General features: G+C 44.0%; 1 protein-coding gene across 11 annotated transcripts in view; it reads left to right on the top strand.

Annotated features, from left to right (window-relative positions):
• LOC110489591 (RAB11-binding protein RELCH homolog) overlaps positions 1 to 16199 on the top strand; it is a 76722-nt gene that overhangs the window by 19160 nt on the left and 41363 nt on the right. For 5 of the 11 annotated variants that reach the window (XR_005036042.2, XM_036943713.2, XM_036943714.2 and 2 more), the window contains exons 3-11: positions 6351 to 6422; positions 6558 to 6610; positions 6747 to 6860; positions 6954 to 7136; positions 7248 to 7342; positions 8181 to 8453; positions 8599 to 8674; positions 8841 to 8936; positions 9161 to 9184. Coding sequence is in view for 10 of the 11 variants with exons in the window: in XM_036943713.2 (XP_036799608.2) it covers positions 6351 to 6422; positions 6558 to 6610; positions 6747 to 6860; positions 6954 to 7136; positions 7248 to 7342; positions 8181 to 8453; positions 8599 to 8674; positions 8841 to 8936; positions 9161 to 9184 (986 nt within the window). In the remaining variant the exon portion in view is untranslated. The remainder of the gene's footprint in view (positions 1 to 6350; positions 6423 to 6557; positions 6611 to 6746; positions 6861 to 6953; positions 7137 to 7247; positions 7343 to 8180; positions 8454 to 8598; positions 8675 to 8840; positions 8937 to 9160; positions 9185 to 16199) is intronic. The other 6 variants (XM_036943715.2, XM_090199258.1, XM_036943716.2 and 3 more) reach the window with 3 other exon arrangements.

The raw sequence follows: 16199 nt of genomic DNA on the forward strand, positions 1-16199 counted from the left end.
CTGAATAGGTTAAAGAGCAGAGAGGATGAACTGAATACGTTAAAGAGCAGAGAGGATGAACTGAATACGTTAAAGAGCAGAGAGGATGAACTGAATACGTTAAAGAGCAGAGAGGATGAACTGAATACGTTAAAGAGCAGAGAGGATGAACTGAATACGTTAGAGCAGAGAGGATGAACTGAATAGGTTAAAGAGCAGAGAGGATGAACTGAATAGGTTAAAGGTCAGAGAGGATGAACTGAATAGGTTAAAGAGCAGAGAGGATGAACTGAATAGGTTAAAGGTCAGAGAGGATGAACTGAATACGTTAAAGAGCAGAGAGGATGAACTGAATACGTTAAAGAGCAGAGAGGATGAACTGAATACGTTAGAGCAGAGAGGATGAACTGAATACGTTAAAGGTCAGAGAGGATGAACTGAATAGGTTAAAGAGCAGAGAGGATGAACTGAATAGGTTAAAGGTCAGAGAGGATGAACTGAATAGGTTAAAGAGCAGAGAGGATGAACTGAATAGGTTAAAGGTCAGAGAGGATGAACTGAATAGGTTAAAGGTCAGAGAGGATGAACTGAATACGTTAAAGAGCAGAGAGGATGAACTGAATACGTTAAAGAGCAGAGAGGATGAACTGAATACGTTAAAGAGCAGAGAGGATGAACTGAATAGGTTAAAGGTCAGAGAGGATGAACTGAATACGTTAAAGAGCAGAGAGGATGAACTGAATACGTTAAAGGTCAGAGAGGATGAACTGAATACGTTAAAGGTCAGAGAGGATGAACTGAATACGTTAAAGAGCAGAGAGGATGAACTGAATACGTTAAAGAGCAGAGAGGATGAACTGAATACGTTAAAGAGCCGAGAGGATGAACTGAATACGTTAAAGAGCAGAGAGGATGAACTGAATACGTTAAAGAGCAGAGAGGATGAACTGAATACGTTAAAGAGCAGAGAGGATGAACTGAATAGGTTAAAGGTCAGAGAGGATGAACTGAATACGTTAAAGAGCAGAGAGGATGAACTGAATATGTTAAAGAGCAGAGAGGATGAACTGAATAGGTTAAAGGTCAGAGAGGATGAACTGAATACGTTAAAGAGCAGAGAGGATGAACTGAATACGTTAAAGAGCAGAGAGGATGAACTGAATACGTTAAAGAGCAGAGAGGATGAACTGAATACGTTAAAGAGCAGAGAGGATGAACTGAATACGTTAAAGAGCAGAGAGGATGAACTGAATAGGTTAAAGAGCAGAGAGGATGAACTGACTACGAGCAGAGAGGATGAACTGAATACGTTAAAGAGCAGAGAGGATGAACTGAATACGTTAAAGAGCAGAGAGGATGAACTGAATAGGTTAAAGAGCAGAGAGGATGAACTGAATACGTTAAAGAGCAGAGAGGATGAACTGAATAGGTTAAAGGTCAGAGAGGATGAACTGAATACGTTAAAGAGCAGAGAGGATGAACTGAATACGTTAAAGAGCAGAGAGGATGAACTGAATACGTTAAAGAGCAGAGAGGATGAACTGAATAGGTTAAAGAGCAGAGAGGATGAACTGAATACGTTAGAGCAGAGAGGATGAACTGAATAGGTTAAAGGTCAGAGAGGATGAACTGAATAGGTTAAAGAGCAGAGAGGATGAACTGAATACGTTAAAGAGCAGAGAGGATGAACTGAATAGGTTAAAGGTCAGAGAGGATGAACTGAATACGTTAAAGAGCAGAGAGGATGAACTGAATACGTTAAAGAGCAGAGAGGATGAACTGAATACGTTAAAGGTCAGAGAGGATGGACTGAATACGTTAAAGAGCAGAGAGGATGAACTGAATAGGTTAAAGAGCAGAGAGGATGAACTGAATACGTTAGAGCAGAGAGGATGAACTGAATACGTTAGAGCAGAGAGGATGAACTGAATACGTTAGAGCAGAGAGGATGAACTGAATACGTTAAAGAGCAGAGAGGATGAACTGAATACGTTAAAGAGCAGAGAGGATGAACTGAATACGTTAGAGCAGAGAGGATGAGCTGAATACGTTAAAGAGCAGAGAGGATGAACTGAATAGGTTAAAGGTCAGAGAGGATGAACCGAATAGGTTAAAGAGCAGAGAGGATGAACTGAATACGTTAGAGCAGAGAGGATGAACTGAATACGTTAAAGGTCAGAGAGGATGAACTGAATAGGTTAAAGGTCAGAGAGGATGAACTGAATACGTTAAAGAGCAGAGAGGATGAACTGAATAGGTTAAAGGTCAGAGAGGATGAACTGAATAGGTTAAAGAGCAGAGAGGATGAACTGAATAGGTTAAAGGTCAGAGAGGATGAACTGAATAGGTTAAAGGTCAGAGAGGATGAACTGAATAGGTTAAAGGTCAGAGAGGATGAACTGAATAGGTTAAAGAGCAGAGAGGATGAACTGAATACGTTAAAGAGCAGAGAGGATGAACTGAATACGTTAAAGAGCAGAGAGGATGAACTGAATACGTTAAAGAGCAGAGAGGATGAACTGAATACGTTAAAGAGCAGAGAGGATGCACTGAATAGGTTAAAGGTCAGAGAGGATGAACTGAATACGTTAGAGCAGAGAGGATGAACTGAATACGTTAAAGAGCAGAGAGGATGAACTGAATAGGTTAAAGAGCAGAGAGGATGAACTGAATAGGTTAAAGGTCAGAGAGGATGAACTGAATACGTTAAAGAGCAGAGAGGATGAACTGAATAGGTTAAAGAGCAGAGAGGATGAACTGAATAGGTTAAAGAGCAGAGAGGATGAACTGAATAGGTTAAAGGTCAGAGAGGATGAACTGAATACGTTAAAGAGCAGAGAGGATGAACTGAATACGTTAAAGAGCAGAGAGGATGAACTGAATACGTTAAAGAGCAGAGAGGATGAACTGAATACGTTAAAGAGCAGAGAGGATGAACTGAATACGTTAAAGAGCAGAGAGGATGAACTGAATACGTTAAAGAGCAGAGAGGATGAACTGAATAGGTTAAAGAGCAGAGAGGATGAACTGAATACATTAGAGCAGAGAGGATGAACTGAATACGTTAAAGAGCAGAGAGGATGAACTGAATACGTTAAAGAGCAGAGAGGATGAACTGAATAGGTTAAAGAGCAGAGAGGATGAACTGAATACGTTAAAGAGCAGAGAGGATGAACTGAATAGGTTAAAGAGCAGAGAGGATGAACTGAATACATTAGAGCAGAGAGGATGAACTGAATACGTTAAAGAGCAGAGAGGATGAACTGAATACGTTAAAGAGCAGAGAGGATGAACTGAATAGGTTAAAGAGCAGAGAGGATGAACTGAATAGGTTAAAGAGCAGAGAGGATGAACTGAATACGTTAAAGAGCAGAGAGGATGAACTGAATACGTTAAAGGTCAGAGAGGATGAACTGAATAGGTTAAAGAGCAGAGAGGATGAACTGAATAGGTTAAAGAGCAGAGAGGATGAACTGAATACGTTAAAGAGCAGAGAGGATGAGCTGAATACGTTAAAGAGCAGAGAGGATGAACTGAATAGGTTAAAGAGCAGAGAGGATGATCTGAATAGGTTAAAGAGCAGAGAGGATGAACTGAATACGTTAAAGAGCAGAGAGGATGAACTGAATACGTTAAAGAGCAGAGAGGATGAACTGAATAGGTTAAAGGTCAGAGAGGATGAACTGAATACGTTAAAGAGCAGAGAGGATGAACTGAATACGTTAAAGAGCAGAGAGGATGAACTGAATACGTTAAAGGTCAGAGAGGATGAACTGAATACGTTAAAGGTCAGAGAGGATGAACTGAATACGTTAAAGAGCAGAGAGGATGAACTGAATAGGTTAAACGTCAGAGAGGATGAACTGAATACGTTAAAGAGCAGAGAGGGTGAACTGAATACGTTAAAGAGCAGAGAGGATGAACTGAATACGTTAAAGAGCAGAGAGGGTGAACTGAATACGTTAAAGAGCAGAGAGGATGAACTGAATAGGTTAAAGGTCAGAGAGGATGAACTGAATACGTTAAAGAGCAGAGAGGGTGAACTGAATACGTTAAAGAGCAGAGAGGATGAACTGAATACGTTAAAGAGCAGAGAGGATGAACTGAATACGTTAAAGAGCAGAGAGGGTGAACTGAATACGTTAAAGAGCAGAGAGGATGAACTGAATACGTTAAAGAGCAGAGAGGGTGAACTGAATACGAGCAGAGAGGATACACTGACTAGTAGAGGAGGCAGAGGAGCAATGTGTCTGTCCACTACACAGACCTGTGTTATGATGTAGGCTGATATAGCCTAGCCTATTCTAGTGTTTGTTCTCCTCACCTCAGAACATATATGATGACTAGAAAGTACTGTGAATAAAATGCAAAGTACTATTGGGATTTTATTTCTTCAGAATTTGTTCTGTCTTATTGTTTATATGTGGCTGATAACAGGACCATGAGCTCCACATCTAAACTCATCTCTTTATGTGACTTATAATTGGCCTGTTATCTTTCCTTTTCTGAATGGCAAAGTGCCAAATGTCAATTCCAACCCTTTAGCTTTGTAAGATGAGAGTTCTGGAGGATTCTCCAGTAACCATGCAGCAGAGCAAGCCTGTGGTCCCTTCTTCACAACCACATACCCTCTACTCCTCCACCCCTGCCCTCCCTCCCTGTGGTCCCTTCTTCACAACCACATACCCTCTCTCCTCCACCCCTGCCCTCCCTCCCTGTGGTCCCTTCTTCACAACCACATACCCTCTACTCCTCCACCCCTGCCCTCCGTCCCTGTGGTCCCTTCTTCACAACCACATACCCTCTCTCCTCCACCCCTGCCCTCCCTCCCTGTGGTCCCTTCTTCACAACCACATACCCTCTCTCCTCCACCCCTGCCCTCCGTCCCTGTGGTCCCTTCTTCACCACCACATACCCTCTACTCCTCCACCCCTGCCCTCCCTCCCTGTGGTCCCTTCTCCACAACCACATACCCTCTACTCCTCCACCCCTGCCCTTCCTCCCTGTGGTCCCTTCTTCACAACCACATACCCTCTCTCCTCCACCCCTGCCCTCCGTCCCTGTGGTCCCTTCTTCACAACCACATACCCTCTCTCCTCCACCCCTGCCCTCCGTCCCTGTGGTCCCTTCTTCACCACCACATACCCTCTACTCCTCCACCCCTGCCCTCCCTCCCTGTGGTCCCTTCTCCACAACCACATACCCTCTACTCCTCCACCCCTGCCCTTCCTCCATCCCTTCCTCCCTGTGGTTTGGCATCTCCCCCCTAAACCACCACCTCCATCCCTCGTCCCAACATGTCTCCCCCAGCTGTCTGACTCTGGGTGTTGTGTCTGTTATGATCCCATCCCAGTGGCTCCAATACTGGACAACACTCCTCTAGGCTAGCAGCTCTCTGCTTTCTTCTTTCTTAGCTTAGCTTTCATTTTTTACTTCGTCACTTTTGTTCTTCATCTTGTTTCCGTTTTGTTGCATCCTGTGCGCTCTTGATCAGCAGTGGGAACATTTGTCTGGACCGCTTCCTGTTGAACTGGGACAGACTTGACCTACTGAAGCGGCAGTTCTTTGGTTCACAGCCATGCAACATGTCCTCTCTGGTCTCCATTGCTTCTCTTCCTCCCGTGTGGATTTCTTCCTGTCTAAAGACAAACTTGAACTGGGAAATGACTTGAGGTTTTAGACGCCTCTCAATGTAGCGTATGTAATTACAATTCATATACATGTATTTTTCTCCTGTTAGTATTGTTAATGCATAGGGTAATTAGCGGCTATCGTATCCACTCCCATGCATAGGCCTAATATTATATCCTATTAAAACACTAATTGTTTGACCAACCACAATGCCAGAAGCGCCACTCCAAACTCTCTTTTTTATCTATTGATTGTAAAATCCCTGGTCAGACAGCTATTAGCATATTCTATAGTCTGCATCCCAATAGAGAAGAGTGGTTTCCTCTCCCTGTCTCACGATAGGTGAAAGCAGATTCCCAGAAGGTATCCTCCATGTTGCTTTCACCTGTCCTGTGTATTCAGATCAGTGCAGATGAAGTAAAGGAGACGAGGAGAGGAAGCCACTAGACTATTGGGATGCAGCCTTAGACACTCATATAGATTGAAGGACTCTCCATTAGTCAGCTATCCCAGGATCCTCTGCTGCATGCGTTCATTAGACCCCATAGTTTGTCTCCTGTTTTTATTTTTTATCAATCTCTTTATTTATTTTTTTGCCTCAGCTTCTTACAATACATGTTGTTCTTTTGGTCATTTTTTTGTTCAATTTTTTTTTCATGGCCATCTTTTTGTTTGTTTGTTCCTGCTCCTTGGTTGGATGCACTTCCTTCCTGTGTGTTGTGATGTCACTTCCTGTCCAGTGCTGGAGTTTGAGCTACGGAAAGCCAAGGAGACCATTCAGGCTCTACGCGCCAACTTGACTCAGGCAGCAGGTGGCGTACTTAACACTTCTACTCCTCCATGTCATCCCTCTATCATCTCTCTCTTTTTATGGAGCTTCTCTCTAGCTCCTCCCCTCTTTCACTGGGATGGAAGGGTTCATCTGTTCTGTTGCTTTGTCTTTCTAGAGAGCGACACTCGGGAGAGAAACAAGAACTACAAATCAAATCCTGAGATTCAGGTAGGCCGGACTCTCTCCTACACGTCGTTAGTCACTGTACCACTGCAGCGAACACAATGTTTCTTCAAAACTACAGTTTGTTGAAAAACGTGACTTTTCGAGTTGATTGATGTTCCATCTGTCTCTATATTCTTAGGAACCTATCCGCCCACTGGAGAAGCGAGCCTTAAATTTTCTTGTGAATGAATATTTATTAAAGAATGAGTACAAACTGTCGGCCATCACATTCTCTGATGAAAATGATGACCAGGTAATGTTTGATTTGTCGCTCAAGTATTTAATGTGCCATTTAAGACTCTATACAGTATATAAACATATCAGCCCATCTTGTACGGTCGTTCAGGACTTTGAGTTGTGGGACGACGTGGGCCTGAACATTCCGAAGCCTCCCGATCTATTACAGATCTACAGGAACTGTGGCTCCGCCCTTCCGTCGCCGCGGGATACAGTGGATGTATCCGTGGGGGTGGAGGCAGGCGAGCTCACTGGGAACTACATTGTCCAGAAACCTGATCTCTTGCAGCAGGTAGGAGAGCGAGATGGAGAGCTCTAAACAATCCACTCAGACTGATTTAGTCTATACACCTTCTCTCCATTCACAATGTTTACTAAATCCTCTTCTCTGTCTCTCTTTCAGCAGCACACTGAGATGGTTGAGGAGTTCGAGTATCAGATCAGTCTACTGAACGAGGAAAAACAGAGTCTGGCTGACCAGATCAAGAAACTACAGAGGTGTGTGTTGAGAGAGGATGGGTAATGGCTCTACACTCCACCCTATGTGGTCACAGATGCTAGATTTGAAAATGTCACTGCCACAGCATGTGACCTTTATCCCTTGAACTTTGAACTGGCATTTCAGCAATCAGCTCTCTGTCCACCCAGGGCCTATTTATTTATTATTATTATTTAATTTTTATTTAACTAGCCAGGTCAGTTAAGAACAAATTCTTATTTACAATGACAGCCTAGGAACAGTGGGTTAGCCGCCTTGTTCAGGGGCAGAGCGACAGATTTTTAACTTGTCAGCTCGGGGATTCGATCTAGCAACCTTTCAGTTACTGTCCCAACGCTCTAACCACTAGGCTACCCTGCCTCTAACCACTAGGCTACCCTGCCTCTAACCACTAGGCTCCCTGCCTCTAACCACTAGGCTACCTGCCTCTAACCACTAGGCTACCTGCCTCTAACCACTAGGCTACCCTGCCTCTAACCACTAGGCTACCCTGCCTCTAACCACTAGGCTACCCTGCCTCTAACCACTAGGCTACCCTGTCTCTAACCACTAGGCTACCCTGCCTCTAACCACTAGGCTACCTTGCCTCTAACCACTAGGCTACCCTGCCTCTAACCACTAGGCTACCCTGCCTCTAACCACTAGGCTACCCTGCCTCTAACCACTAGGCTACCCTGCCTCTAACCACTAGGCTACCCTGCCTCTAACCACTAGGCTACCTGCCTCTAACCACTAGGCTACCTGCCTCTAACCACTAGGCTACCTGCCGCTCCTATTCAGGAGGCTGCAATCCTTACAACTTTACAGCTATTCTGATTTATTTTCTCTCTCCTCCAGTGAGATCCAAAGCCTGAGAAGGACTGTGTCCCCCCCTCCTCCTGACCAGGGCTCACATCTCAACTCCCTCTCCTCCTCATCCACACCTCCCCCTCCCCGGTCCCCCCTGGACAACGGTCAGTACCTGGACGTCAGGAGAGCCTCAGAACCTGACAAACCCCACACTGAGGGCAACCCCCCCACTCAGACCGTCAGTTCCCCTACACACACCTCTACACAACCCCATGCCAAGCTGAAGTGCCGAGGGACGGTGGTGTTTGACCAGCCCAACAGGTTAGTCTGAAGATATAGTGTAGTTTCTCAGTGTGACCTGTAGATGGAGCCAGTGGCCTTTAATAAACACTCATTCTATTTCTCTCGACTGGAATGAGCTTGATTGTCGTTCACTCTCGTCTTTTCGCCTTGTGTTCATTGACAGGGAGTTGTCACCAGCGTTCCAGCAGGCCCTGTTGTCCTTTTGTAAGATGTCAGCTGACAGTCGTCTGGGGGAAGAGGTCAGAGGTCACCCCTAATCAGTCACATGACCATAGTGTCAGCTTTCTATGTTTAAGAGTATATTATATTACTATTGAATCCATTGAACTATGTAGTCCTCAGAGCAGTGAAATATCAAAATGTGTATTTCGCTCTTTAATATTAGCCTTCTCTCCCCCCGCTTAGGTGTCGAGGATGGCAGACAATGAGGAGAGTGTGATGCTGATGTTGGGTCGCTGTCTCCCTCACATCGTCCCCAATGTCCTCCTGGCCAAACGAGAGGTACCGCCCTCACCCCCCCCCCCCCCCCCTCCCCCATCCTCCCATCAACACGGGCTTCTTTCTGTCTTTAGTTTGGAATTCAACGTCTGTCTCCACTGTTTTTCACAAATTCTCATCTCTCCTTCCCCCTCTCTTCCACTTTTTTTGTCCTCTTGCTTTCTCTTTTGTCTTTCTTTCACTCTCTCACTCTTTGTCTCGCTCTGTGCATGCCTCTCTGCTCCTAGAGAATGGTTGCACACCTGTGCCAGGTGAGTTGGACACGCCCACATTTGCATGACCTCACCTGACCTCACATCCAAGTGTAACACAGGCCCACGTCACTGGCTACAAACACACATCAGTCTCATCTGAAAGTCGAGCAGGACAAAGCCATGCTAGTATTTTGATAATGTATGAAAAAGCTTATGTTTTTTAAAATTTGTTTTTATTTATTTATTTTTATTTAACTAGTTAAGAACAAATTCAGTGGGTTAACTGCCTTGTTCAGGGGCAGAACGACAGATTTTTACCTTGTCAGGTCGGGGATTCGACCTTTCGGTTACTAGTCCAACGCTCTAACCACTAGGCTACCTGCCGTTAGGGGTAATGGCTAGTTTCAGTAATTAAGATTTATGCGGTAAAGGGATCAATCGAACTCGACCAAATCAATGAAAACGCCATTGTAATTGTAATGCCCGTGGGGGATAGATCCAGAATCTCCCGCAGCAAAATGATCCTACATTTAGGCTACTGTTTGTATGTATTTCACACTATGTTGAGGTAAAAAAAAAAAAGGAATATACTGTTATGGATATCAGCCCCTTTACATGTTCATGACATCAACAATCAACTGCATTACACTTTAAAACAAGACTCCAACTTCCACCACCGAAAAAGAGGCAATAGTACTGTTTGTCCATCTTGATGTGCAGTAGCCAGTAAACACTTCCTTAAAATAGTCTGAATTAATCTAAGATAGATTTCTGGAGTTGTCATTCATTTGGATGTTTTTGCAGAGGAGATCTTAGTTGTGTAATTTTCCATCTAACTAAGATGTTTGGTGCAGTATTTCTCAAAGAAAAAAATGTGCATGAAAAATGAGTCGCTCCTTGTGGAATGACAACAAATACTTTATTGAAGAATCCCTACTGTTGACCAATCACTGACGAGTGGAGGTGGACTTCGGTTCTGAACTTTAGCTTGTATCCAGAAAAAAATGTATGTGTCCGAACAGCCCCAAAAAAAACCACCGATGTCCAAAACGAACAGAACCCTCACAAAATGTCATCATAATATACAGTTGAAGTGAGAAGTTTACCTTCGCTTAGGTTGGAGTCATTAAAACTAGTTCTTTAACCACTCCACACATTTCTTGCTAACAAGCTATAGTTTTGGCAAGTCGGTTAGGACATCTACTTTGTGCGTGACACAAGTCATTTTTCCAATAATTGTTTAGACACATTATTTCACGTATAATTCACTGTATTACAATTCCAGTGGGTCAGAAGTTTACATACACTAAGTTGACTGTGCCTTTTAAACAGCTTGGAAAATTCCAGAAAAGGATGTCATGGCTTTAGAAGCTTCTGATGATAGGCTAATTGACATCATTTGAGTCAATTGGAGGTGTACCTGTGGATGTATTTCAAGGCCTACCTTCAAACTCAGTACCTCTTTGCTTGACATCATGGGAAAATCAAAAGAAATCAGTCAAGACCTCAGAAAAAAATTGTAGACCTCCAAGTCTGGTTCGTCCTTGGGAGCAATTTCCAAATGCCTGAAGGTACCACGTTCATCTGTACAAACAATAGTATGCAAGTATAAACACCATGGGACCACGCAGCTGTCATACCACTCAGGAAGGAGACACGTTCTGTCTCCTAGAGATGAATGTATTTTGGTGTGAAAAGTGCAAATCAATCCCAGAACAACAGCAAAGGACCTTGTGAAGATGCTGCAGGAAACAGGTACATAAGTATCTATATCCACAGTAAAACATGTCCTATATCGACATAACCTGAAAGGCCGCTCAGCAAGGAAGAAGCCACTGCTCTAAAACCGCCATAAAAATGCCAGACTACGGTTTGCAACTGCACATGGGGACCAAGATCATACTTTTTGGAGAAATGTCCTCTGGTCTGATGAAACTGATTGGCCATAGTGACCATCATTATCTTTGGAGGAAAAAGGGGAATGCTTGCAAGCCGAAGAACACCATCCCAACTGTGAAGCATGGGGGTGGCAGCATCATGTTGTGGGGATGCTTTGCTGCAGGAGGGACTGGTGCACTTCACAAATAGATGGCATTATGAGGGAGGAAAATTATGTAGATATATTGAAGCAACATCTTAAGACATCAGTCAGGAAGTTAAATGTTGGTCGCAAATGGGTCTTCCAAATGGACATTGACCCCAAGCATACTTCCAAAGTTATGACAAAATGGTTTAAGGACAACTAAGTCAAGGTATTGGGGTGGCCATCACAAAGTCCTGACCTCAACCCTACAGAAAACTTGTGGGCAGAACTGAAAAAGCATGTGCGAGCAAGGAGGCCTACAAACCAGACTGTTACACCAGCTCTGTCATGAGGAATGGGCCGAAATTCACCCAACTTATTGTGGGAAGCTTGTTGAAAGCTACCTGAAACGTTTGACCCAAGTTAAACAAATGTATAAAGGCAATGCTACCAAATACAAATTGAGTGTATGTAAACTTCTGACGCACTGGGAATGTGATGAAAGAAATAAAAGCTGAAATAAATCATTCTCTCTACTATTATTCTGACATTTCACATTCTTAAAATAAAGTGGTGATCCTAACTGACCTAAGACAGGGAATTTTTACTAGGATTAAATGTCAGGGATTGTGAAAAACTGAGTTTAAATGTATTTGGCTAAGGTGTATGTAAACTTCCAACGTCAACTGTACGCACAAACTCTACCAAACCGTTTTGACTGGGAGCATGTGGACACCTTTAGTCTATTGCTTGTTGAAGTCCGCTATGGTTCGACTCATCTATGAGATTGTGGTGTGTGAGTTTGTGTGACACTATGGTGTGTTTGTGTGTGACACTATGGTGTGTTTGTGTGCGACACTGTGGTGTGTTTGTGTGTGACACTGTGGTGTGTTTGTGTGTGGCACTGTGGTGTGTTTGTGTATGGCACTGTGGTGTGTTTGTGTGTGGCACTGTGGTGTGTTTGTGTGCGACACTGGTGTGTTTGTGTGCGACACTGTGGTGTGTTTGTGTGCGACACTGTGGTGTGTTTGTGTGTGACACTGTGGTGTGTTTGTGTGTGACACTGTGGTGTGTTTGTGTGTGACACTGTGGTGTGTGTGACACTGTGGTGTGTGTGACACTGTGGTGTGTTTGTGTGTGACACTATGGTGTGTTTGTGTATGACACTGTGGTGTGTTTGTGTGTGACACTGTGGTGTGTGCGGAGGAATGGTTGGTGGAGTCAGGTGGGCTCACCACACAGTCCATGTGATTTGCATATCACAGTTGTTGTTTTACTGATCTACTGACAGTTATGAAGAATCTGGCTTCCCACCAAAAATGTAGGAAAAACAAGATGAAGAAAAGAGATTGTTCTGCCTCGGTGGCAGGGGGTATGGACTTTGTTCTGTGTCCGTTAGACAGCCAGAATCAACACACACACACCTTTGTGCTCCTACTGTTTGTAGGCCTCCCACTGCCAGCTCAAAGACACACCTTTTAAGTTCTACACTCTCCACACCATGGACACGTGACTAGGAACAAAAGACGCTTGACTTTGATGACTGACTGAATTAGTGTAACAGTAAAACTGCCTGCCACCTGTTCTCTTTACAATCAATACTTATACAGTGGGGCAAAAAAGTATTTAGTCAGCCACCAATTGTGCAAGTTCTCCCACTTAAAAAGATGAGAGGCCTGTAATTTTCATCATAGGTACACTTCAAGTATGACAGACAATGAGGGAGAAAAAAATCCAGAAAATCACATTGTAGGATTTTTAATGAATTTATTTGCAAATTATGGTGGAAAATAAACTTTTGTTATTGACCAAATACTTATCTCAATACTTTGTTATATACCCTTTGCATGACATAAGTATTTGATCACCTACCAACCAGTAAGAATTCCGGCTCTCACAGACCTGTTAGTTTTTCTTTAAGAAGCCCTCCTGTTCTCCACTCAATACCTGTATTAACTGCACCTGTTTGAACTCTATACCTGTATAAAATACACCTGTCCACACACTCAATCAAACAGACTCCAACCTCTCCACAATGGCTAAGACCAGAGTGTGTAAGGACATCAGGGATAAAATTGTAGACCTGCACAAGGTTTGGATGGGCTACAGGACAATAGGCAATCCGCTTGGTGAGAAGGCAACAACTGTTGCAACAACAATTATTAGAAAATGGAAAAAGTTCAAGATGACGGTCAATCACCCTCGGTCTGGGGCTCCATGCAAGATCCCACCTTGTGGGGCATCAATGATCATGAGGAAGGTGAGGGATCAGCCCAGAACTACACGGCAGGACCTGGTCAATGACCTGAAGAGAGCTGGGACCACAGTCTCAAACATCCTGCAGCGCACGCAAGGTCCCCCTGCTCAAGGCAGCGCATGTCCATGCCCGTCTGAAGTTTGCCAATGACCATCTGGATGATCCAGAGGAGGAATGGGTGAAGGTCATGTGGTCTGATGAGACAAAAATAGCTTTTTTGTCTAAACTCCACTCGCCGTGTTTGGAGGAAGAAGGATGAGTACAACCCCAAGAACACCATCCCAACCGTGAAGCATGGAGGTGGAAACGACATTCTTTGGGGATGCTTTTCTGCAAAGGGGACAGAACGACTGCACCGTATTGAGGGGAGGATGAATGGGGCCATGTATCGCAAGATCATGGCCAACAACCTCCTTCCCTCAGTAAGAGCATTGAAGATGGGTTGTGGCTGGGTCTTCCAGCATGACAATGACCCGAAACACACAGCAAGGGCAACTAAGGAGTGGCTCCGTAAGAAGCATCTCAAGGTCCTGGAGTGGCCTAGCCAGTCTCTAGACCTGAACCCATTAGAAAATCTTTGGAGGTAGCTGAAAGTCCGTATTGCCCAGCGACAGCCCCGAAACCTGAAGGATCTGGAGAAGGTCTGTATGGAGGAGTGGGCCAAAATCCCTGCTGCAGTGTGTGCAAACCTGGTCAAGAACTACAGGAAACATATGATCTCTGTAATTACAAACAAAGATTTCTGTAACAAATATTAAGTTCTGCTTTACTGATGTATCAAATACTTATGTCATGCAATAAAATGCAAATGAATTACTTAAAAATCATACAATGTGATTTTCTGGATTTTTGTTTTAGATTCCGTCTCTCACTGTTGAAGTGTTCCTATGATAAAAATGACAGACCTCTACATGCGTTGTAAGTAGGAAACACTGTCGATTTTGCAGGTTATCAAATACTTGTTCTCCTCACTGTAGATGTGATATGAGTAATGTAAACATTATTAAAGTGACTGGGCTGCATCTCAATAGTCTAAAATGACTTAATTTGCACTGAACATGGTGTCACTCTGCAATAGGTCGTAGTTGGCCACCCCTGGTTTAAATATGTTACCATAGTGTCATTCTGCAATAAGTCCTATTTGGCCACCCCTGGTTTAAATATGTTACCATGGTGTCACTCTGCAATAGGTTGTAGTTGGCCACCCCTGGTTTAAATATGTTACCATGGTGTCACTCTGCAATAGGTCGTAGTTGGCCACCCCTGGTTTATATATGTTACCATGGTGTCGCTCTGCGATAGGTCGTAGTTGGCCACCCCTGGTTTAAATATGTTACCATGGTGTCGCTCTGCAATAGGTCCTAGTTGGCCACCCCTGGTTTAAATATGTTACCATGGTGTCACTCTGCAATAGGTCCTAGTTGGCCACCCCTGGTTTAAATATGTTACCATGGTGTCGCTCTGCAATAGGTCCTAGTTGGCCACCCCTGGTTTAAATATGTTACCATGGTGTCACTCTGCGATAGGTCCTAGCTGGCCACCCCTGGTTTAAATATGTTACCATGGTGTTGCTCTGCGATAGGTTGTAGTTGGCCACCCCTGGTTTAAATATAGGTTTGACTTCACTGGTTCTGGAATAGAACAATGTCATATAGGGTTCACTGGTTCTGGAATAGAACAAGGTTGAAGTGGGGAAAGGGATATCTAGTCAGTTGCACAACTGAATGCATTCAACCGAAATGTGTCTTCCACATTTTACCCAACCCCCCCCCCTCCCGGTGGGCTGCCTTAATAGTCGCCCAGGGAGAAGTTGTTCTGGGGTTAACTGTCTCGCTCAAATTCAAATTAGAATGTTCTCTAACAGTTGGTGAACACACATCACAACAGTTGTTAATCTGTCTCTGGGGCTTGTGTTGAGTGTGAAGCACATCATATATGTATTTGAATGAATGACAGTTGTACTCAGCATCTACAGACATCCAGTGTACGCTGAGGGAATCATTTCAGGTCTCCCCCTCCATTCCCCAGCCCCTCTCACTATAGACCGTCTTTAGTTTCATTTGGTTGTTCTGCCAACACTCAGCAGGAAAAATATGAAACCTTGCTGGAAAACCCTGCTGGTTTCAAAAAAGAAAATCAATATTTTGAACTGTGTTTTTAACAGTGTATCCTCTCTCTCTAATTTGGTTGTGTGTGCGGCAGGAAAGTAGAGCTAACCACAGTTTGACCATGAGGCAGTGCTGTCTGCCCGTCCCATCCTGGAACTATGCTTTAGTTTTTGTTCTCTCTCTCTCCAGGCTGGTTCTCCTATGAACTTCACACGACCTTTACTGTTCAGTAGTAACTTGGTCTAAACCAAGGGGTACCAGTCATTCATATTATAAAACCATGAGACATTGATACATGGATGTACATAACTGCACATCTTTTCCAGTTCATTTGACCATCGTTCTGTTTCTGTTGAGGATTACAGTGTTGTTGTTAAACTCCCTCTCTCTTAACCTTTGCCCCCCACACCCACCCCTGGCCTGCAAACCCTTTCTGTGCTGTTTGACTGCCCCGCCCCCTGCTTAAACCAAAGAGCCACAACTCCAAGCTGATCTCTATCCATTCCCCTCTTTCTCCATCAATCTCTCTCTCCATCCCTTTCTCTCTCTCTCATCTCTCTCTCTCTCTCTCTCTCCATCCCTCTCTCTCTCCATTCCTCTCTCTCTCTCCATCCCTCTCTCTCTCTCTATTCCTCTCTCTCTATTCCTCTCTCTCCATCCCTCTCTCCAGCTCTCTCTCTCTCT

The sequence above is a fragment of the Oncorhynchus mykiss genome, chromosome 15 (assembly GCF_057628025.1).
Source record: "Oncorhynchus mykiss isolate SJ-2025 chromosome 15, ASM5762802v1, whole genome shotgun sequence".
Lineage (NCBI taxonomy): Eukaryota > Metazoa > Chordata > Actinopteri > Salmoniformes > Salmonidae > Oncorhynchus > Oncorhynchus mykiss.